This window comes from Chlorocebus sabaeus, chromosome 29 (assembly GCF_047675955.1).
Source record: "Chlorocebus sabaeus isolate Y175 chromosome 29, mChlSab1.0.hap1, whole genome shotgun sequence".
Lineage (NCBI taxonomy): Eukaryota > Metazoa > Chordata > Mammalia > Primates > Cercopithecidae > Chlorocebus > Chlorocebus sabaeus.
This window is the reverse complement of record NC_132932.1, coordinates 7,356,211-7,380,464: the sequence shown is the minus strand read 5'-3', so window position 1 is coordinate 7,380,464 and position 24,254 is coordinate 7,356,211. Positions and strand designations below refer to the sequence as shown.

Genomic DNA, 24,254 nt, shown 5'->3' with positions numbered 1-24,254 from the left:
CGATTCCTGAGCCTCCTTCTCAGCTTTTGTGTTAATTCTTTGCATTGATGGCTTCTCTCTCTTTACCCTTACTAATTAGCTCTCAAAACCTCTATTTAATAATGATACTATTTATAACTTTCCTCCTTCTGGTTTCCTGCTTGCCCTTTTTGTTGTGTGTGTTTGTTTTTCTTTTTTCTTAATACTCTGCCCAGTGTTGCATGTTGGTTCCGGAGGCTTAAGTGATCCAATGGGCACTGTCAGACGATTATTTCTTTTGCTCATTAATTAAGTGTTCACAGATACATTCAGCAGCCAAACCTTGTGGCATGCCTTCTGTCCCGGGCAGTGAGAATCTACTTGCAACTTGAATGTTTCTGTGAGCCTTGATTATATGTACCACCAAGGGGATGGCGTGCGTAGAACTACATTTTTTCTTGTTCTCCACAACAGACTTTGTTCTTTAATTTCACAAGCTTGACAGCCTGTAAGACATCATACTGGTACCACAGACAGTTTTCTCTTGATGCCCCTGGGGGATTCGTTCTGGGACCTCCCACAGATACCAAAATCCACAGGTTTATCAGCAAGGGTCACTGCTCAGTTGCAACAACTGAAGCAGAAGCTCCTCTCATCAGAGGCAGTTACTGCAGCATGTTCCTTAGGGCAAATATAACCATATATAAATGACTGTACTATCAGGAGACAGAACAACAAGACCCAGAAAGACTCAATGACCCACAGAGCCAGTTCTACCCAAACAAGTCTTACTAATGAGATTAGATAATGAGAGTTTATTTTCTTCATCAATTCATGTAGCTCAGAAAGACTGAAAACTCTGCGTGTACACTTCTGCAGAGAAGAAAAAAAAAAAAAAGTCCTTGAGGTCTCCATTTGCTGGAACTCAATAAATAAAGAAGGCCTTAGTGGGTTCATGTTATCTCCTTAGCATCACCTGGATGCCTGACCCTTTTCCAGAGTGTCGTGTTTCCTGGGTTTTGTCCTTCAGACTAAGTGGTACACCTCTTAGTGTGGCGGAGAAAAGGGTGCTGTCTTTTTGGATGCATGCTCAAGTGGAAAAGTAGCGTGAGATGAACTCCCATAGCCCTTCATTATTTTTTAAATTTATTTATTTATTTATTTATTTATTTATTTATTTATTTATTTATTTTTGAGATGGAGTCTCACTCTGTTGCCCAGGCTGGAGTGCAGTGGTGCCATCTCGGCTCACTGCAACCTCCGCCTCCCAGGTTCAAGCACTTCTCCTGCCTTGGCCTCCCGAGTAGCTGGGACTACAGGTGCGTACCACCACACCTAGCTAATTTTTGTATTTTTAGTAGAGACGGGCTTTAACCATGTTGACCAGGCTGCTCTTGAACTCTTGACGTCAGGTGATCCACCCGCCTCCCAAAGTGCTGGGATTACAAGCATGAGCCACTGTGCCTGGCCACCCCTTCGTTTTAGACAATAGAGACGTGCTGCAACCACATACCACCATAAACACAGTGGGGAAAGAGGCTGCAATCAGCAATCAGGAGGATCTGGGTTCCAAGCCCAGGTTTGCAGTTTTTAACAGCTGTGTGCTCTTGGTTCCACCATTTGGTCATCTACAAATGAGGATAATGATACTGCCCCCTTGTGATCATTATGAGGATTAAGTTAAATGCAGAAATACATGTGAGATGCTTAATGTATTGCAAGGCACATGGAATATACTTAGTGAATATTAACTGTATATTAATACAAAGTCCTGTATTCAGAATCTCTAGTATAAATTACATTCATATAGTAGAGATTTGAGTAGTTTCTCTGAACAAGACGACCTAGGAATTTCAGGTGACAAGCTCAGAGTGAGCCAGCTATGTTTGATGATAGTTATTCTTAAGATCATACAGAGAAACTGCAAGCAAGCTGCTTTGGGCAAAAAAGAGCATTGTTGTCTTTTCGTTCTGTCATATTCTACACTGTTCAGACTGCTTCTGTACTGTTAGAATAGGTCTGGGGCATGTTGCGTGAGTGGTGACTGAGTAAGGTGTTCAGAGGGAAGCCATGACCATCATCTTGGAATATTGTTTGAAAGTCTGACCTGTACAAAGCAACACCCACTTCCCCTGTGTGTCAGACGCCTGCATAAGGGCTGGGGAGGGTTCAGTACAGGAAAGCACATTTTTAATATGTGTATGGAGGAAGTTGGTCAAGATGGGTGCTATCTGGCAGTGGAGTAGCACTTCTTGGAAAGTAACGAGTTCCCTTAGACTTTGTTTGAAGGGTCACCCAGGTTTTTGTAAAGAAGTGTTTTAGATCAGTATGCAATGGATGACTGTAAATTTCTCTTCAAATCTAAGAATCTATGATTGGATGAAAGGGAGAAAGGACTGCGTAAGTACTTGTTGCTGGTAAACTGGGCCAGGTAACTGGGCTGGTAAACATGGCCCTAGAAGCTGCTTGCCTGTTTTTGCATGTCGTAAAGCAGTCCTGCAACCCAGTGTCACCTCAGAGGGACTGGAATGTAGAAGAGAGTGAACAGGGACAGTGATGAGGGGTGAAAATACGTAACTCCTTGCCCCTTCTGTATACCCTGGTACTTTAGGAAGTTCACCCTTGTCTAGGCTTCTTCCTGTTAGGAAGACAGCAGACTCCAAATCAACCCCTTTCAAAGACTGCAAGATCTCCTTGCACACACTGGACTTGGGAGAAAAAGAGCTTTCAGGCCTTTTGTCTTAACAGGTTCAGAAAGGTGTGGTCCAGCCCTGTGACTAACCAGCCCTGCCGTGCACACTGAGAGTTCTGTTCGGGTGTACCTTTCTGTGTGCTCCTGGGTGCACCCCCAAAACGCTGGTTCTCTTGAAAACCTTTTTATTTAGGTTCAGACAGACAAACTGTGATATCTTCCATTCTGACCATAAAGTGTTTCTTCTGGGTCTAACTACTGTAGTGGGATATTTTCTCTAGAATGAGGTTGTTTCTTTTTGGCATTGAGAAGAGTGATGTTGCCAATGTGATTTTCTTTTGTGAATGTTTAAGACACAGAGCTTGCCACTTGAGCTTTCTTTTGCCATGCATAGCTGCTTCCACATAATGGCTGCAGCTCCAGACAGAAACCTGTTTGGAAGTTGTTTTAAACTCTTCCTGGAATCTCTAGGCAGTGGCTCAGTGGGATTTTTCTTCAACCATTCCTTAGGATGACCAGAAGCTTGACAGAATCCTCTTGTCTTCATTTTGAGAAAATATTTCTTTACTGTGTGTATGTGCAGCATTTGGTTTTACCTCATGGGTCTAAACATTTTCAACTAAGCTTCCTTTTCCAAACTAGCAGACTTGTTTAGAGAACTTCAAACTAATATGCCGAGGTACAATACGGTGGCTCTCTGAGCCTGAGAAGCCTGTGCTCACCATCACTCTGTTCTTCACTGGGGTGATAGGGGTGGAGAGTAGTATGTGTGAGAGGACAGAAGCGAGGGCTGATTGAAGATTGTTTTACGAGGTGAGAGCATGGTGGCACACCTGTCGGCTGAGTGGACTCAGCGCCTGCTCTGGCCAGGCTGTCCTCCTCCTGTGCCAGTCATGGGCTCCCTGAGCCCTTCTGCGGTCATTCGTGGGTGTTGGAAATAAAGATACCCTTTCTGTTGAAAGTGTTTGCTGGGCTGCCTCTGCCTCCCTGGAAAAGCAGCGGGGCACACAGGCTTCCTAAGTAGCCCCTGAGGGAGGGGCTCTTTTTATTGTCACTCTGGTTAGTTTGAAGACCAGACAGAAGGCAGCAAGGACCAACCCTTGGTTGAAAACTCTTTGCCTTTAGGCCCTTGGTAGCGTGTTCACAAGGCTCCAGATAATGCCACAAATACATTATTATTGTTACCTAGACTTGGGGAGAGAGAAGGGTGAAACATGGGTCTGGGAATTCACAGATGAATATACTGTAATCCACTGGAGCACATTTCTTTTAAAGGAGTGAGGTATTCTAAAGGAGTGAAGATTCTGCCGGGGGTTGCTAGGCCCCTGTGAACGGTGGTAGCCTTGGCCACGGTGTGTGCTGGGATCTGTCCTGGGTCCCCCGGGCATCCTTAGACCTCCCCCACACCCCACCCACAATCCCCTCTCCATCCATCTGCTGACCACACCTCAGGACATTTCCAGCTCAAATTGCGCCTGATTGCATCCATACAAACTGTGCGCTAGGCATTTCTGTTTGGATGTGTACACAAAAACAACACGTCCCAGACTGAGCTAATCTTTCTGTACCCCTCAAAAGAAAAGTTCTGTACCCAGCGGGGCGCGGTAGCTCACTCCTGCAATCCCAGCACTTTGGGAGGCTAAGGCAGACAGATCACGAGGTCAGGAGATTGAGACCATCCTGGCTAACACTGTGAAACCCTGTCTGTACTAGAAATACAAAAAATTAGCCGGGCGTGGTGACAGGTGCCTGTAATCCCAGCTACTCGGGAGGCTGAGGCAGGAGAATGGCGAAAATCCGGGAAGTGGAGCTTGCAGTGAGCTGAGATAGCGTCACTGCACTCCAGTCTGGGCGACAGAGCGAGACTCCGTCTCAAAAAAAAAAAAAAAAAAAAGTTCTGTACCCTTCCAAATGGTCCTGGACATATCTTGAATCTACCCTGCTTTTCCTCATCTGCACTTGATCTGGGCCGCTGTGGCTAAAATGCACATCTGATGACTGATCATGTGCCTCCTGCTTAAAATAGTCTTTTTCCTCTTAAGAGTAGTCCAGACTCCTATTGCTGGATTAAAAGACTTCCAGGCTCTCCTACCTCGGGGCACACCATCTTTCCTCCCAGTCTCCCCTCCCCTCTGTCCCCAGTGCTTCCATCCTTCAGTCGTGCCGAGGTTTTCTTTGTTACCTTTGCTTCTCTTGGCCCACACTCTCTGTCGGCTCTGCCAACATCCCCATGCACCTGCTAGCTCCTACTCACTTTTCCAGCTTTGGCCTGGAAGTCCCTTCCCCTGGCAAGCAGCCCTAATCTGCCCTTTGCTTGCTACTGGCTCATATTCCCACTGCTTGTCCTCAGGCTGTGAGCCCTGGGAGGGCTGGGCTGAGTCCTGAACCTGCCAGGTTTATAGGGTGTAACCTACCTGAGGCCTGGCTGCTAAAATCCAAAGAAGCCTTTCTCATTCCCTCAGCTGAGCTAAGTCCTTTCTGGAGAAGAATGCCCATGGCCTGGGTGAACTTCTGTTTGGGCTGGGGGAGGACACTGCACGTCAGTTTACTTAGAGCCCCTCGCTTGCCCTCCCCTCCTCTCCCTGTCCTTCTCCTCCCTGTGTTGTCTGATGGTCAGTTCCTCTCCTGGCAAGGCAAGAGAATCATAAAATCTCTTTGGACCATGTGTCTCTCTGATGCACTTTGGAGGTCGAAGCTCACTTTCATGAAGTTAGGAGCAGTTAATACTCCTGCATAAGGGTGCATGCCTGCTAGGGAAAGCCTCCCTGTGTTTATATGGAACAGTGTCCCTTAGGGCAACCCAGAAACAGCTGAGACGGCCCTAAACTCTTCTGTATTTTGATTCAGAAGCTTTACCTTATTTGAACATCTACAGAAATAAGTTCTTTCCTCTAGAAATTATCGCGGATAAAATTGTTTGCATTGTAAAATATTGTATGGCCAAGTGACCCCCCCCCCCCCCTTCATGTTTTGTTCCTTGTGAAGAGGTTTTTTTTTTTTTTTTTTGGAGATAGAGTTTCGCTCTTGTCCCTCAGCCTGGAGTAAAATGGCATGATCTAGCTCTGTCGCCCAGGCTGGAGTGCGGTGCTGCCATCTTGGCTCACTGCAGCCTCCGCCTCCTGGGTTCAAACAGTTCTCCTGCCTCAGCCTCCCAAGTAGCTGGGATTACAGGCACGTGCCACCACACCTGGCTAATTTTTGTATTTTTAGTAAGAGATGGGGTTTCTCTATGTTGGGCAGGCTGGTCTTGAACTCCTGACCTCAGGTGATATTCCTGCCTCGGCTTCCCAAAGTGCTGGGATCACAGGCATGAGCCACCATGCCCGGCCTATGGTGTGCTTTTAAAAATGGTTTCTCCAAATTAATGATTATTTAAAAAAAAAAAAAAAAAAAAAAAACTCTGGCAAGAACAAAAACAAATGGTTTTTTAAAAAACTCTAGAAATAATTTGATACATTCAAGGACTCTGGAGAAGGAGAGAGTTAAAGGCTGATGCGTGTGACTCTTTTTCCTCTCCCCCCAAGGAAAAAAAAATGAAGAGAACCAGCTTTTAAATGCAGTGCCTCGTTTTTATGTGATCGCGACCCTGAACCAATCCTTTTAGTGGTAGATGTGGGACATATTGTTAGCTTTTCCAACAGTTTAGATGGGCCTTTGTTTTTATTGTTGGTCACTAAGAATTCCAAGGAATAGAAAGATCTCATGGGCAAAATCAGTTTGCTTTTTTCTCTGTGTATTTGTTAGTTTATAGCAGCTTCTGCTTTCCTCCTATTTTTAAAAGCTGAAATGCCTTTAATCACACTCAGTGTGTTTATTCATAGAAGTCAGAGAAGAGGGTCCATTCCTTTCCCCCATAGCGCTGTAATGGAAATTTGGTACTAGATGAAATTCTCAGTTTTGGCGCTCACATGGAACAGCCATCCATCTGCTGGCGAGACACACTGCCCAGGGCTTTTCAAGAAATCCCTTAATGGTCCTGAACACTAATAATATTTATATACATCGAGATGAGACAAAATTTACAGCGGGCTTCTGGAGCTGGCTTCAGGACTCTAATCCCGCACTTGCTCGCATTCTCTTGCTTGCCTCCCAGATTCTTTCAGGTTGTGCTTCAGTGAGGGGAGCATGGTGGCCGTCTCTGGAGCAATGCTTATTTACATAGTTCGTCCTCTAACAAACACATCACCTTTCCTTTTGACCTTCCCCTTTTCTCCCCATCACATTCCATTGCTACTCCCGCATAGAGCATGTGTTTATGCATAGTTTGCATCATTTAACACAAAGGAACCCCTTGATTTGTGATCCCTTTAAGAAGTTGCTCTGTATATAAAGAAAATGATTTTTCCTGGTTGGTTTTACTGAAGTTCCTTCAGAAATAGCTCCCACCACCAAAACAAACCCGACTTCCCCAGCCTGTGTATTGGTTGTGGCACGAACTGACTTGACTGGATGATACAATTTCACTACTCCTTTTGTAGGTTTTGGAGGACCACCGTTCAGATGTGTGGGAAATGCAGAATATGTCTACAAGTACTTTGTCAAGTTTTTTTTTCTTTCTTTCTTTCTCATCCTGGAAAAGCCCGACATTGATATTTAGGTATAATCATTTGCAAGCAAGTGCAGAGGGACATTTTTCTGTTCTTTTCAACATTCTTGAGTTATTACTACTGCATTAATAGCTACTTGATCTTAATGTCTATTACACATCATTTTATGTAATGTTTTCTTTAAATTGTCAGGGAAAGGGATTCTGCAAGTAGATGTTGGTCCCCCCAGTTAGTCTCTGATGATGACGGTAAGATTCTCAATCAATGTTTCCTTCCTGTAATGACAAAGCGTGGTGATGGTGATGTCTGAAGAGCAACCTCCAGGGACTTCAGTGCTCCGAGATGGGTGTATTCTTTTTTTTTTTTTTTTTTTTTTGAGACGGAGTCTCGCTTTGTGGCCCAGGCTGGAGTGCAGTGGCCAGATCTCAGCTCACTGCAAGCTCCGCCTCCCGGGTTTACGCCATTCTCCTGCCTCAGCCTCCTGAGTACCTGGGACTACAGGCGCCCGCCACCTCGCCCGGCTAGTTTTTTGTATTTTTTAGTAGAGACGGGGTTTCACCGTGTTAGCCAGGATGGTCTCGATCTCCTGACCTCGTGATCCGCCCGTCTCGGCCTCCCAAAGTGCTGGGATTACAGGCTTGAGCCACCGCGCCCGGCCGGCCATGAGATGGGTGTATTCTTAATACTGCTGGCACACGCCTGATGAGCAGGAATGTGAGAGTTGTTTCTCTAGCCAGTTTTATTGAACCTCACAGATCTATTATACGACGTGAATTTTTTGGGAATAACATAGGCTGAAAGTCTGCTCTCTTCCAGCCTGGTCCCTCTCTCCTTTCAACCCTACCCTCTCTGATCATCATGCCCCTTGCACTGCTGCCAGGTAACCTTTCTGATACGAAAATCTGGCCATGTTGTTCCCTTGCCTAAAACTCTCCATGGTTTCTTATTATCCACAGTTGGGCTAAACCCTTTTGGACAGGCCTTCGGTGCCTCCCTGAGCCATGGTCCCTGGCCTTCTTCATTAACACCCAGCCCTTGCACCCATAGTGACCCCGTTGCTTTTACAAGCATTTACATGTGATTGCGTCTGCCATGTTCTTTATTCCTCCCTTGCTCATCTTTCCACTTGCAACTCCACAAAACCTTCCCCAGCACCCAGAAGTCCAGGAAACACCAGGCAACTCCACTCACTACTGTACTTGCTGTGTCGTCCATTCCTTGGGGACAGGATTGGCACTGGTCCTGCATGCATCTCTCTGGCACACAGGTGCGCACACATTAAATAGTTGCTAAATGAATAAATGAAGAATAGATGGAATTATATTCTGTTGTTACCAGTTTAAAAACATGAAATTGGGATACCCAATTTCAGTGTATCTTTAGATCTTGGACCTTGACGTGACCTCTGTCTGTAATGGATATATTTGAAATTATTAACTGTCTTCAAGTGGGGACTTGATGATAGAGAGAGTGTGTGTGTGTGTGTGTGTTTACAGCAAATATACTAGGTTTGTAAATTCAAATTTGTGTTATCCTCTTCAAGAAAGTCACCTTGTCAGACAGCATATATATCCCAACATTTTAGGAACTCATAAAATGCATACTTTTTTGGTGTGATCAGAGATGGGTAACTCCTTATTACTTGTGGGTTAGATTAGTTTTTGGAAATAGCCTGGAGTCGTTGAGAGCCAATCCTTGTCAACAAAATGGCATAAACTGACAGGAATGGGTTTCTTCTTTACTTTATAGATAGCTCTGAAGACATGTCTCAATTGGGATTAGTTCAGTTGCATATATGAATAGCAGTCATTGAAACAAGATAAAAGTGTATTTTCTTGCATCTAAAGATGTCTGGAGTAAGCAGTCCAGGGTTAGCCTAGCGACCCCACTCTCGTGAGGTACTAAGTTCCTTTTATTGTGCTTCACCATTCTTGATGTTTCACCTTGTGGTCCAAGGTTGGTACTTGAGCTCCAAGCATTACTACTGCATTCCAGCCATCAAGGAGCAGGATGGCCATGCCCTCTCTGTTCTCAGGAGTCTTCTAGTCAAAAAGTTTGTTTATATCTCGCTGGCCAGAACTTAAGTCATAGGGCCACCTCTAGCTACAAGGAAGACTGGGAGATGTAGTCTGTAACTGGATGGCAATATTCCCAACTAAAAATTACTGAAAACGATAAGAAGAATAAATAATGGAAGGCAACCTGTTGTTTCTGTCAAAGGATGACTTCAAAAGAGAAAGTTGCAAAAGTATTTTAAACTTGACAGTATCACAGCAATTTTCTTCAGAGGTGACACTGTTTATTTGCATGTCCAAGTTCTGATACCTGTTTTCAAGTTCACCTATTTGCAGCGAAATAGGAACTCTTGAAGGCAACTGGTGGGTATATAAACTGGTACAAACTTTCTAGAGGACAGTTTAACCCAACAAGATGAATTCTGGAAATTGATCCGAACGAAATGTTAAGGGTGCTCATGAAGATTGCTTTGCCGATTGCAATAATAAAAAGTAAAGGAAATATCTTATAGTTGGGAACAGGTGTAACTTACGATACATTCTACAATGGGATGTAGTACTGCTATTAAATGTTTGTGGAATTCACAACCTTTTGTGCCAAAAAAAAAAGCTTTCAGAATGGCTTGTCCTTTTTATAGATACTTGTATTTATATGTCCATGTACATACATAAGAAAGGACCAGGGAAGGTCTGCATGAAGATATTAATAAAGGGGTCACTTGTGGGTACATGGACTTACTCGTTCTCTGTATTCTCTTTACTTGTTTGTGATCTCTGATTTTTTTCATCATGTATTTTTATTACAAGAAAAAACGAATTCTAGAATCTCCACTCAGTATTGCAGGTCAGAGTCAAAAACATACACATTTAAATAATTTTGTATTGTTTTCCAATTTGAGGATAAAATAGGAAATGTATAATGCAAACCAGATTTCATATTTTGTTGATTTATACTTAATTTACAAGTAAGACTAACAGCCCACAGAGTGTGATCATGACAGAATTGTTATGGAAATAAATGCCAGCTCATCTATTTGGGATGTACACATGGATCTGTGGTTATTAGACACTGATTTAACTTTAGCACACAAAGAGGCTTAGAGGAAATGGCTTCTAATATCCTGTGGTTCCGTGGGCTCAGAGATACTACTCACCCACCTGTCAGAGGCATTGAAACCAGAGCAACTCCATCTTGAATAGGAGCTAGGTAAAATGGGGCCGAATTCCAGATGGTTAAGGCATTCTGAGTCACAGGATTAGATTAAAGGTCAGCACAAAATACAGGTCATAAAGACCTTGCTGATCTAACAGTTGCAGTAAAGAAGCCGGCCCAAACTCACCAAAACCAAGATGGTGACGAGAGTGACCTGTGGTCGTCCTCACTGCTGCACTCCCACCAGCGCCATGAGTGTTTACAGATGCCATAGCAACATCAGGAAGTTAGCCTATATGGTCTAAAAAGGGGAGGTATGAATAATCCACCCCTTGTTTAGCATATCATCAAGAAATAACCATAAAAATGGGCAACCGAAGAAATAACCATAAAAATGGTTCTGCTCTGTCCTGGTTCTTCTGTTCCTTTACTTTCCTAATCAACTTGCTTTCAGTTTATAGACTCACCCTGAATTATTCTTGAGTAAAATCCAAGAACCCTCTCTTGGGATCTGGGTCAGGACCCCTTTCCTGTAACAAACGCATGTTCTTGGACTTGAGAATGACCCTCAGACATGGTGACTTCTTGGTCATCTTACAGGTTAGGATATCATGGCTTATTTGGGGTAGCACCTTTGATATCATCTAAGCCAACAGAAATTTTCCTGAAGTCATTTTGAATGCTATCATCTTTACTATAGAGTGTAGTTTAATCATTTTCAAAATAAGCATTTCTACACACTAAGGCTTTAAAAGAGTTTTCAGTAAGGAACATATTTGAAATGCAAAGTGAGCATAGCACAATGCCTTTTAAATTACTAATGAACCATAGGGTTCCTGTAGGGCTTCCACTGGCTCACCCATGCCTGAGGCAACCTTCAAAAGTGGGTGTTATCTCCCTCATTTTACAGATGGGAAGAGAGAGGATCAGGATCACCGAAGCTAATGGTTTGTCCCAGACCAAACAAGGAGTTCCTAGGACAGGCTGAACTTTAAATATATCTACTCTTTGCAGGTCTAAGTGGTTGGGGAGAGGATTTGGTAGTGTGTTTTTGTATTGTCTACTCAGTGAGCGATCTGGTGCTGGTGGTAGCAGTGAATGACCCAGAAGGATGCTGGCCAGGCCCAGAGAAGGCGGTGCCGCCCCTGCCCCATCTCACCTCCGTCTCTCCTCTGTCTCCACAGTGTGCCCGAGTGCCTGTGGGAAGAGGGCATGCACCGAGAACAACGAGTGCTGCCACCCCGAGTGCCTGGGCAGCTGCAGCGCACCTGACAACGACACGGCCTGTGTAGCTTGCCGCCACTACTACTACGCTGGTGTCTGCGTGCCTGCCTGCCCGCCCAACACCTACAGGTTTGAGGGCTGGCGCTGTGTGGACCGTGACTTCTGCGCCAACATCCTCAGCGCCGAGAGCAGCGACTCCGAGGGTTTTGTGATCCACGACGGCGAGTGCATGCAGGAGTGCCCCTCAGGCTTCATCCGCAACGGCAGCCAGAGGTCAGTCGTAGCCACACATATGGTCACTACCCGCCCCCACTCCACCCGCCACCCTGGCACAGAAAAGTAGACTGTCAGTTGTTTCATCTGGGTGCAGCCCTCAGGAAGTTAACTGAGGTGGGTCAGTTTGAGAGGGCTGGCTTACCTTAAATGTTTGGTGAGATTCTGGAAACAACTGGCATGGCTTACTGGCCCCCCTCACCAGTTTGTTTTATATTTTAAGTGCATACTGCCTGGCCATTTGAAATTAAGTACTTGCTTGCTGGTTTCAATACCCAAAGTTCATGGTCTCTCTGGGTACTTGCCAAGCTGGCATCTAAGACAGGACTATAGTTATAGATTTTCCTAGTCTAGGTGTTGCTAGCCAGGTGAGGCTTTGGAAGTGTAAGAGAAAAGACAGGCCAAGCCCCCACCACCATCCTTGAGACCAGCAAGCAGACCTAAACATCTTAGTGCAAGAGCTAGCAGCAGCTCACAGTAAGCAGTAGCTTAAAATAAGCAACATTTTCCCATCAACACTTCCTTCCTCTCATCCCCCTCTACCTTGACCCTCCCTCAGTGCTCATCATGTCCTTCATTTTCCTTCCTGAACTTCGAGACTTCACTTGGGAAGCAAAGAATTTCCTTATGGCTGGGCACGTGGCTCACGCCTGTAATCTCAACGCTTTGGGAGGCTGAGGTGCATGGATCACCTGAGGTCAGAGTTTGAGACCAGCCTGGCCAACATGGTGAAACCCTGTCTCTACTAAAAATAGAGAAATTAGCCGGGTATAGTGGCACGTGCCTGTAGTCCCAGCTACTCGGGAGGCCGAGGCAGGAGAATTGCTTGAACCTGGGAGGCAGAGGTTGCAGTGAGCCAAGATCACACCACTTCATCCTGGGCGACAGAGCGAGACTCTGTCTCAAAAAAAAAAAAAAAAGTGGAGTTTCTTATAACAAATGCCATCCCTTTTGTACATGTCAACTGGACTTCTACAAATTTGTCATTGGTTTATGCTTTTGAAAATAAGATGCTAACATTGTTTAGAAATGTGGTAACTATAACTTTGAAAGCAAAAGAAGATTGGAGATTTGGGGTTGCTGTTCCCTTTCCTGGAGCAGAGTAAAGAACTTTTAGGGGCTCACCCCTGTAATCCCAGCACTTTGGGAGGCCGAGGTAGGCAGATCCCTTGAGCCCATGGGTTCAAGATCAGCCTGGGCAACATGCAAACCCCATCTGTACAAAAGATACAAAAATTAGCTGGGCGTGTTGGCACACACCTGTAGTCTCAGCTACTCGGGAGTTGGAAGTGGGAGGATCACCTGAGCCCTTGAGGTCAAGGCTGAAATAAGCCAAAATCACCTTACTGCATTCCAGCACAGGCAACAGAGACTCTGTCTTAAAAAAAAAAAAAAAAGGACTTTTAGGAAAGTGCTGTTTTAGTGGACAAAATGCCTTCTTCGTGATTAGCACCAGGGGGCCTGTCTTTCTGAGTCTGTCAAAATCTATTCTACAAATATAAAAATATCGGCCAGGTGTGGTGGCTCCCGCCTGTAATCCCAGCACTTTGGGAGGCCGAGGCAGGCGGATCACGAAGTGAGGTCAGGAGATAGAGACCATCCTGGCTAACAGGGTGAAACCCTGTCTCTACTAAAAATACAAAAAATTAACCAGGCCTGGTGGCGGGTGCCTATAGTCCCAGCTATTCGAGAGGCTGAGGCAGGAGAATGACGTGAACCCGGGAGGCAAAGCTTTCAGTGAGCCAAGATCTCGCCGCTGTACTCCAGCCTGGGCAACAGAGTGAGACTCCGTCTCAAAAAAAATAAATAAATAAATATCATTTATCATTAGAAAAGTAGATGTTAATTTTAAATTTAATTTTTGCTGCAGTTTATTTCTATAAAGTACATCGAGCAAGTGTTTATAAAGGGGTTCTTTTTCTAGTATATTATTTGGAGATGCAGCTTCTACTGTAGGTTTACCTTCAAATCAAAGATAATACTCATTTTCTTTTATAGTATTAGATGTAGAGCAACTTTCTGCCTCTTATGATTTGTATAACCATTAGGATAGTAACAAGAAGAACAAAATTACTCTGAATACTTTAAAATGATAAATAGGCCAAGGACTTCAGTGAGCTGCAGAGGATACATATTATGTCCAGAATCAGTCTACCGCATTGTACTCACATTTTGTTGGCAGCCTTTGAGTGTAAAAGGGCCTTTACTGGTGCAGACCTCGGGCCCAGGGGCAGTGCCTGGAACCAAGTTGAGGCTCAGCCACTATTCAGACATCAACTTGCTCCTTGGGGTGGGGTTAGGGGAGCGGTAGCTTGTCCATGAACTCAGTATGCTATCATCTTTGTTTTGTGAATACATTTTCTGAATGACATTTGGAGGCCTTTGGTCATTCTGCAGCCACCAGAGTTGTGGCAAAGTGGGAATGCTGTCCATTTGACAGTGTTGTTTCTTCTGCTCTAGCACACTCTTCAGAGAGTTGAGCCATTATTTCCCCTATTCATTCTTACAGTCCATTCAAAACTATACATCTACCTTTTTGTTTAAAAATAAAACACCATAAAGAATAATAAATTCCCTTCTCTCTGCCTTTGAGGCTTACTTAACAATTACTTTAAAATATTTATTTTTTTATCTTGTTTATACCTTCTCTGTACCATAATGGATTTGAGGAAGCTTAATCTATAAACATGTTATCAAAACATTTCTTAGAAAAACATTTTTTAAGTGCCCGATGACTCCTAGACTTTTCACCAAAGACGATTGTTTCCTTTTTTTTTTCCTTTTCTTTTCTCTTCTCTTTGATAGACTGGCTGTGTCGCCCAGGCTGGAGTGCAGTGGCACTATCATAGCTCACTGCAGCCTCAAATTCCTGGGCTCAAGTGATCCTGCTGCCTCAGCCTCCCAAAGTGCTGGGATTACAGATGTGAGCCACTGTACCCAGCTTCAGATTTTTCTATTTGAGTGAAAGATGGAGAGAAACTAAACATACACTTACGTTACAACCCAGCAGTTGTAATTATGGATATTTATCCCAGAGAAATAAAATTTATGTCAATACAAAAACATGTACACCATCGTCCGTAGCAGCTTTATTTGTAATAACCCCAAACTGGAAATCACTCAGATGTCCTATGATAGGTAATTAGTTAAACAAACTGTGGGACATCCGCACCATGGAATATTATTACTCAGCAATAAAAAGGAACAAACCATTGAAGTACACTGCTTGGATGGATCTCAAGAATGTTATGCTCTGTGAAAAAGCCAACCACAAAAGATCACGTACTATATAATTCCATTTATACAACATCCTCGAAATGACAGATTATAGCCGGGCGAGGTGGCTCACACCTGTGAGCCCAGCACTTTGGGAGGCTGAGGTGGATGGATAACCTGAGGTCAGGAGTTCGAGACCAGCCTGGCCAACATGGTGAAACCCTGTGTCTACTAAAAATACAAAGTTTGACCGGACACAGTGGCTCATAACCTATCTCAGCACCTTGGGAGGCTGAGGTGGGCAGATTGCTTGAGGTCAGGAGGCCAACTTGGTGAAACCTCATCTCTACTAAAAATACAAAAATTAGCTGGGCGTGTTGACCTGTCTCTATAATCCCAGCTACTCAGGAGGCTGAGGCAGGAGAATCACTTGAACCCAGAAGGGCTGAGGTTGCAGTGAACCTAAGATTACGCCACTGTACTCCATCCACCCTGGGTGACAGAGTGAGATTCTTGTCTCAAAAAATATATATATAAAAACCAGGCATGGTGGTGCAAACCTGTAGTTTCAGCTACTCCAGAGGCTGAGGCAGGAGAATCACTTGAACCGCCAGGAGGTGGAGGTTGTAGTGAGCTGAGATCATGCTACTGCACTCTAGCCTGGGCGACAGAGTGAGACCCTGTCTCAAAAAAAAAAAGACAGATTATAGAGATGGAAAACAGATAAGTGGTTGCCAGGTGTTAGGGACATTGGGGACTAGGTTGGGCAGGGCAGTGAGTATGAACAGGTAGCATCAGGGAGAGCTCTGTGGTGATGGAACAGTTCTGTATCTTGATTGTAGTGATTACACAAATCTACACAAGTGATCAGTGACAGAGCACCATGTGGGCACGTGCGTGTGTGTGTGCGCGCGCGCGCGCGCGTGCGCACGCGCACACACACACACACACACACACACACACACACACAGTTAATTTCCAGGTTTGATACTGCATTATCGTGATGTAAGATGTAGTAACCATTGGAGGAAATTGGATGAAGGCTATGTGGGATCTCTCTGTAACTTTGTAAATCTTTGCAGCTTTTTGTGACTCTATAATTATTTTAAAATAAAATGTTTTTTTAAAGGGAGAGTGGGAGTTTATAGGGTATGTAGATAAATTAGAAACAACAGAAGACCAAGTAAAAAAGTGCTGAAGGTAAGCCCCCAGCCCAGGCTAGAAATGAGAATGGTGAGTGCAGTGGTAGAGGAAGGACTCCCCATCTGTGGGTGGGTCCAGTTCCTGCAGGAGCCTTCTGGAAGCCATGATCCCCATTCTCCCAAACACGCAATAGGAAAATACCAGAGAAGTTTTGTTTACGTATTAGCTTTTAAACAAAACAGAACCCTACATCTTTGTCTTAGATACAAAATAACCTTCATAGATAGGGGGAAGGGACATTAATAAAAAGAGCTATAATTTACACTGTTTTTCTTGAATGTTTTTACTTCATGAAATTTGAGAGATGATTTAAGAACAATAATGTACATGTAATGGCTCCCCAACCTAACCATCCTGTTAACACACATGTTGCAAAAGGTCGTATCATTTGTCTTGTTTGGAAATCAATTCAGCTTTCTGACCCTTGTTCTATATATAACTATAGATCCCAAAGGTTCAGCTGCTAGGTTAGCGTTTTGTCTGCTATTTCGTAAATAACGGCAGGTAAGCAGGAAAAGTGCCAATCTTTCTTGTCCCTGACTTTTGGTGGTTTGTGCCATGTTCAGGATAGCATTTGAAATAAGAGCTCATTACAAAGTAATGGAAACCCCTTGCTTTTATTGTGTATGCAGCGAAAACAACATTTGGATCAGTTTACAAGTTTCTGCAAAACACTGTCAAGAAATAATTTCAGTTGTGCTTTAGCAAGAAAATAATGGATCTGTGCTGTACTTGGCATCCATCACTGGGCTTCCCTGAGACACTGACTGCAGGAGCTGGACTACCGTTAGGCAGAGACACTACAGTCCCTTTGCTGTCCCTGTCTTCTCTCCTAGCTACTCCTCCAGGTACACAGGCCAGGGTCACAATATCAGAAAGCAGCTCTGTGTTCCTCCAGAGAACCCCCAGAGCTTCCTTTCTGCAACACTATCTCTCCCACATGGAACCAGCTGGCTCATCAGTCAACAGGCTATGATACACAAATGCCTTGAGGATGCATCATGTATTTTGTCTGGAAGCAAGCAACACGCTCTTCCTTTGTAGGCTCTTTCTCCTTTTGGTTGCAATGTGAGTGGCTTATCTTGGGTGGGCTTGGGAATTATATACCATGTGACCACACGAACACTTCAAAACAGTTGCTTTTTCTAATGCATGCTGTAATAACAATAAAAAGCATATCCTTATGACTTTTTTAATGCAAGAAGACAGACTTAATTATCTGTGGTTTTGATTTTTTTTTTTTTTTCTTCAACAGCATGTACTGCATCCCTTGTGAAGGTCCTTGCCCCAAGGTCTGTGAGGAAGAAAAGAAAACAAAGACCATTGATTCTGTTACTTCTGCTCAAATGCTCCAAGGATGCACCATCTTCAAGGGCAATTTGCTCATTAACATCCGACGGGGGAGTAAGTATTTCATCCCACTGAAAAAATGGCTAGATCTCATGGTTTTCTTTTGTTGATGCTTTTCATGCTCCTGTCCCTGAGTCACCACTAAAATATGGGCTTAGATAAACAACATGGTGTGTAAGCCTCACGCATGACGTCTCTTCTTTGAGTTTCCCTGAAAGATAAAAAACAGATTGAAAGGCAATCTGTTTTTTAGCCATTGGCACATCATTTATTCCTGTAAAGAGGGTCATCGCTCATCTTTTTGTTAGTCACATCTTGCATAGGAGAGGCAAGCCCTGACACATACAAACCCCAGAAGAGACCATTGGATCAGAGGTGTGACTCAGCAGACTCCAGCTGTAGCCAAATTCACACATCTTTCAAGTCTAAAGAGTTTTCGTTACTTGAATTTACTGAGAAGACTGAGCAAAAGGAAGTTTAGTGATACCACGTTAAACTTTTATGAAGTCCAAAAGAATGCTAGATTGCCAGATTTACTTGTGAGAGACAAAAGGATACAAGTATGTGTCATTGTGTACGTAAAGTTTCAGTCTCACCCCGGTACAATGACCTATATTTGCAGTAGATGGCATTCCTGGTAAGTTGCTTCTCAGTTGGATTTGTGCAAAGGATTTCCCACTGACTTAGCCTGCGATCTCTTCACTTCTTTGTTTTTTTGTGTGTTTGTTTCTTTGTTTTGTTTTGAGACAGAGTCTAACTGTGTCACCCAGGCTGGAGTGCAATGGCACAATCATAGCTCACTGTAACCTGGAACTCCTGGTCTCAAACAATCCTTCTACTCAGCCTCCCACGTTGCTGGGACTACAGGCACACCCTACCATGCCTGGATAATTTAAAAAATCTTTTCACTTGTGATTTTTTCATTGCCAAGGGCTTCTAGTAATGGTGCCTTAAATTCTCTGCTACTGGGACCACTTGGTCAAGGTACTGATAGTTTTATAAGCTAGAATAAATACTGTAAAAAGACCTTCAAGTTGAAAGGAATTTTTTGGGGAAATCCTTTTATGAAGAATTTTTTTTTTATAGTTTGAGAGGAAAAATAATGTATTTTGAGAATTTGCTTTTCCTTAATATTTGTTAAAGGAATAAACTGTTTTCTTAAGGTTTAGAAAGAACAGAAACAAGTTTTTGCTTATTTCTTCTAACTTTGTTGATATCCCTTGCTGTTGTTCACAATATACCCACTCTCAGTCCTCCATGATGAAGGTAACTCTGTTCCCCACAACTAGGGCTTCCCTGCTCTCATGGTACTTCTGAAGTTTAATTCTTTTGGCTGTGTCTGCATTTTCTCATTTACTTTTAATTTGCTTATCCCTAGAACATACCTTTTGAGTGCCTAAACTTTTTTTTCTTCGTCTGAAGATAAAATTTCAATCTGTGAATTAAATCCATGGAGAAGTATCATTTTATGAAGGAATTGGTGCATATTTATGCATGATGGTGAAGTGTGTCTTCCGGTTTATGTCCATTGCAGGAAATAGATTGGATTTAGGATGATGGGACATCTCATTATAGGGGAAATTTCCTGATCTTGACTAAGGCATGCTTCCTGCCCCACGTTTAAAATTCAGGATCTCTTCCTTAAAACATCAACTGCACACAAGCTCTCATCTTTTCAACTTAAATTTCCCTTTAATTTTTCTTGGAAAGCTGTTAAATTAGATGTAGGGCTTTATCCTTTAGTACCCTTATTTTATTTGTATCAACTCAAAGCAAAATAGAGCCTTTTATTAAATATGTCTTCATAAATAATACACAGTAAAATCCCATTAATTGAACCACACCCAGTTCATTATGGTCTTTATTAAAATTTTAGCATTAGTTGAACTGAAAATTGGTTTTTATTTACTAGGGGAAAGGGTAGACTAAACAAGATGAAAGGAAACCTGTTATTTGCATATTATGTTTGTACATCTGTATTAGCAACTATTTTTCCAACTATTTTCTAGTTCCAAAAGCAATACATAAATATTATAGAAAACTTAGCAATGCAGAAATGAATTTTTCAAAATCCCTCATAGATAGCCGTTGTTAACATTTTGGTATATTTTCTTCTAGTCTTAGTAAAATGGAACCTTTAAATATAGATTCCTGTATCTTAGGAATTAGAAAGGCAGCAAAGGCAGTTCTGAATGAGATGGAGAAAATGTTGTTGATTTAGTCATGCCCTTGTACCATGGAGGCCATACTGTCTGTTGACAGAGCATATTAAAAGACGTTCCCTACATTTGTCAGCCTTAGCTAATTGCCAGTCTGGTATTTATGATCAGCTTGATCATAAATCAAGCTGCAGTACCCCCAACCTCCTAGCAACTTGCCTTCCCCTGCCTGGGAGGCCTCATTCCAGGAGTGGTTGTTGAGAGTCAAGCCAGGGAAGCATGCTTTTGTCCGGGAATGGCCAGTCCTGTGCTGGGAGCCTGAGCATCTCAGGGGGCACCTGCCATTGAATTGTTCTCACTTGTGTTTGTAAGAATCCAAGTATGTCACCCTTACACCAAGTGACACACAGTGACACGATCCCCTTTCAATGTAGATAACATTGCTTCAGAACTGGAGAACTTCATGGGGCTCATCGAGGTGGTGACGGGCTACGTGAAGATCCGCCATTCCCATGCCTTGGTCTCCTTGTCCTTCCTAAAAAACCTTCGTCTCATCTTAGGAGAGGAGCAGCTAGAAGGGTAAGTGCCCCAAATTTCATGAGCTGATGTTCTCCTATTACAAAGTAAGCAGCATACTTGTAAAACTGTTGCTGAGATAAGAGCCCTCCCTGCCTTGTTAAATAGAAGAAAGGAAGAAGCCACAGTATTGCCTGTGCTGCTCGAGTAGGTGTTGGGTAGAGTCATGATTCTCCATTCTTGCTGTTTTGGAAAACAGATGTTTTCCCCCGTACTCGATTTTGCCTCGTCAGTCAAGGGTTGCGTGTCTGACTGTGACCAGTGAGACGGCAGAATTGGGGCAGACTTGGTGTTCTTGGGGCTTTTCTGCCAAGACTGACAGCCAGTTGATCTGGAGTGCTCACCTCCCTGTGAAATCATTCGCACAACCCTCATCTGCCTCAGGATGCTGTACTCTACTATGCACAACTACTCCACCTCTTAAGATATTGGAAGTGAGAGCAGCAGAGGAGCATGGGCAGTTCATTTTGTTATAAAGAAATCCAGATTCACAAGATTGTTTTTATTGATTAGTTTACAGGATTTGCACTATTGATAGAATTTTTGCCTTGGCACAGGCGTGCTTTGTGATAGGGGTTTTAAAATAATCATGGGCTTTTCACTGGAGGATAAAAGCTGGTGCTTATTGCATGCACAATTGCTTTCCAGCCGTCAGCCTATGTGTACCTTTGCATGTGTACTTTTCACTTTAAACCCTCCCTTTTAAGTACGACTGTTGCCTGGCTTTAAGCGAATGCTTCAAAATAAAAGGAGTTATCAATTAAGGAGTGAATTCCTTCTAAAGAGAATTTGGGAAAATAATTTAGGAAAAAAAGAGGCGAGAAGGTCATGGGAAAGGTTGTCCCTGCTGATTTATCTGCCCCAACTGGATAAAGTTACTGCATAAGGGTTTCTTTACAGCCTCCCTGTTTTTCTCAGACTAACTCTTGGTCAGTCTTAAATTCTTAAAATTCCATCATCTGATAGAGCTAACGAGAGCGGGCAGCTCTTCATTCCATCCTTGAAAAGCACAGTGTCCTCCCCACTGGGAACACCAATCCTTGAAAAACTTCTTTCTCATTGCAAATCGAAGGAGGCTGCCACTGCGCCCAGCCCCAGACTCCTCAGTCACTTACCTGGCAAGCTGAGGTCCTACCAATTTAAGGTGATGATCATTGTTCATTGTATTAAATTTTAAAATGAATTTTTTATCCGCTTTTTTTTTTTTCTAAGTAGGTTTGTGTTTCTGGAATCCCAGATATCTGTGAGCTCTTTTTTCTTTAGCAGATTAGTAGCTGTCAGATATTCCTGTTGCTTAACGATACACCTTTTTTTTTTTTTTCTAGACTAAGCAAATGATAGACATAAAGGTGAATGCTGAGAGTAGAGTTTAATTTCTATTAGGAATTATGTGATTACCTTTTCATGGAGTGTTAACTAAGTATTGTGCACTTAAATGTAGCTAGAAATTAAAGCCTGATTTTTATTTGCAAGAATATTTATGATGTCTTTCTCATTATCTGAAACTTGCATAAAACCTGAAGTATCAGCAAAATCTTTTAAGGATACATGCTCAGGTGTTTGCGAGGCTTCCCAGGTAAGCCTGGGCCCCTGGCGTGCTCTTACCATTTTAGATGCAGGGGAGGGCAAGTGGGCCCTGGGTTTTCCCTGCTGCTGCTGCTCCCCAGTAGCCCTGCAGCTCCAAGGATGCCGGCTCCAGCCTTTCATTCCTGCGTGCTGCTTCTGAGAGGCTCTCTTTTGAGCTAGGGCTCTTAAGAATCTTTCACCTCTCGATGGGAGCTCTTTTCTCTCACCCTGTCTTCCTGGCACATGACCACAAAGGTATAGCCTGTCCTCACGATGATGAGCTCCCCAAGAGCTCTGTTTACTTCAGGTGTTGAGACCACTAGCAACACCTCAGCTGTTCATTTCTCCTTAGACTCAGGGACAGAGTCAGGTCTGGCCCCTTCACTGGCTGCCCTCACTTCTTCTGCAAGAAGGGAAGAGTCAGAGCGAGAAAGAGAAGGACAGGATATGATAGACAGATAAACATCAGCAGTGCAAAGCAGAACTTGCACAGTGTTACAAGGGAAAGAGAGAAATGTGCCCTAGGCATGGAGAAGAGCCAGATACCTGAGAAGATCAGACAGGCTTCTGACGAGGTGGCATTTGAGATGGGCCTTGAAGGCGTTCGGGAAAAACTTGGGGAAAGCAGAGGATTGAAGTGAAGAAAGGCAATTCGAGGTAGGGTGGCAGGAGCAAAGGCAACAAGTTGGGGCATCCTGGGGCCTGTTGGGCAACTAACGCTGGAAAGGTGGGTGGTACTAGAGTTACGTAAGATGTTTTGCACCCAGGTATAAAGGGTTATAATTTAGGTAGACCATGGAACATATTCAAGGCTTTTGAATAGAAGAGTGTTAGCAGAGCTGAAATTTTTATTTCGATATGCTTTTGGTTTAAGCCAAGATAACTTTTATCCCAGTGTTTCTCAAACTTTGCTACACATTATGGAATCACTGGGGGTGGGGGCGGGGGTGGGGTTGAGAAATCCTGATGTCCAAGTTGCACCCCCACCCCAATTCAATAGGAGTGTTTGGAATTAGGATCCAGGAATCAGTGCTTGTCTAAAGATCCCTAGGCACTTCAGCAGGGAGCAAACATTGGAAACCACTGCTTTATCCCTTCATTTCTTCCCGTGTGCATATCACAAAGCACTTTGGCGGTTTTTTTCTAAGTATTTTCCCCTCACACTGCTGCCTAATGTTTTAGAGGTTCATCCATGTTGTTACACGTGTCACACTATTTTCTTAAACTTTTTCTTTTTTTTTTTTTTTTTTTGAGATGAAATCTTGCTCTGTTGCCTAGGCTGGAGCGTAGTGGCACTGTCTCGGCTCACTGCACCTCTGCTTCCTGGGTTCAAGCAATTCTCCTGCCTCAGCCTCCTGAGTAGCTGGAATTATTGGCACGCACCACCACGCCTGGCTTATTTTTGTCCTTTTAGTAGAGACGGGCTTTCACCATGTTGGTCAGGCTGTTCTCGAACTCCTGACCTTGTGATCCACCCGCCTCGGCCTCCCAAAGTACTGGGACTACAGGCTTGAGCCACCACGCCCAGCCTTCTTGAACTTCTTTTACAGCCAATGATAACATAAATATTTCCATTTGGTTCAATAGGATGAAACTTTTGTAGCCTTTTGTTTTTGATGGAGAACAGAACAATTCGAGATGCAGAGATCCTTCAACTCTGACAACCTTGACTTTCCAAAATGTCACTGAGATCCCTCTCAAAAAGTCTCCTGAGCCATCCAGAAGAGAATTCAAGCATTTTACGTAGAGCAGAGCTCTTATTCCTCACTCAGAGCCTGTTGACTTCTATATCACACTCAGGGTGAGCTGATTTTGCAACCGAGTGACAAAAGCCATAGTCATGGTTTCCTCAAGGACACCACTAGGGTGTATTTCTAGAGTAATGACCTTAGACATTAAGAAAATCAAGGCCGCTCTGCTGTTTACAAAGGAAACAGGTTTTGTAATCCACATGTACACGATTTTTATAAAATAGTTAATTTTTAAGCTCTTAAGAGAATATTTTCACTATCTGGAAAATCCCCTTGTTTGGACAACCTTGTTTCCTGATGGCATCAGGTAACTAAGAAGTTAAAATTTCATGTTCTTTGGTGCTACCAAGGATTGTTGCCTTGAAAAGAAGAAGGAAAAAGTAGATGGAGGGTGGTGAGTTAAAAGAATTGACATTCGCAGATAGGCATTTCTATGCTTTTGTTCCTACCACTTGACTTTGCAACACACAGTGCTTTGTAATACCTTCTTGGAGCTCTAAGGCTGAAACATGGCCGCTCTTTAACATTTCCCTGGGACTTTTGGAAAATATACACTCAACGCTGTGACCCA

General features: G+C 43.4%; 1 protein-coding gene across 2 annotated transcripts in view; it reads left to right on the top strand.

Annotated features, from left to right (window-relative positions):
• IGF1R (insulin like growth factor 1 receptor) overlaps positions 1 to 24,254 on the top strand; it is a 311,273-nt gene that overhangs the window by 230,727 nt on the left and 56,292 nt on the right. For both annotated transcript variants that reach the window (XM_007990528.3, XM_007990529.3), the window contains exons 3-5: positions 11,550 to 11,862; positions 17,537 to 17,685; positions 20,225 to 20,369. In XM_007990528.3, the coding sequence (XP_007988719.1) occupies positions 11,550 to 11,862; positions 17,537 to 17,685; positions 20,225 to 20,369 (607 nt within the window). The remainder of the gene's footprint in view (positions 1 to 11,549; positions 11,863 to 17,536; positions 17,686 to 20,224; positions 20,370 to 24,254) is intronic.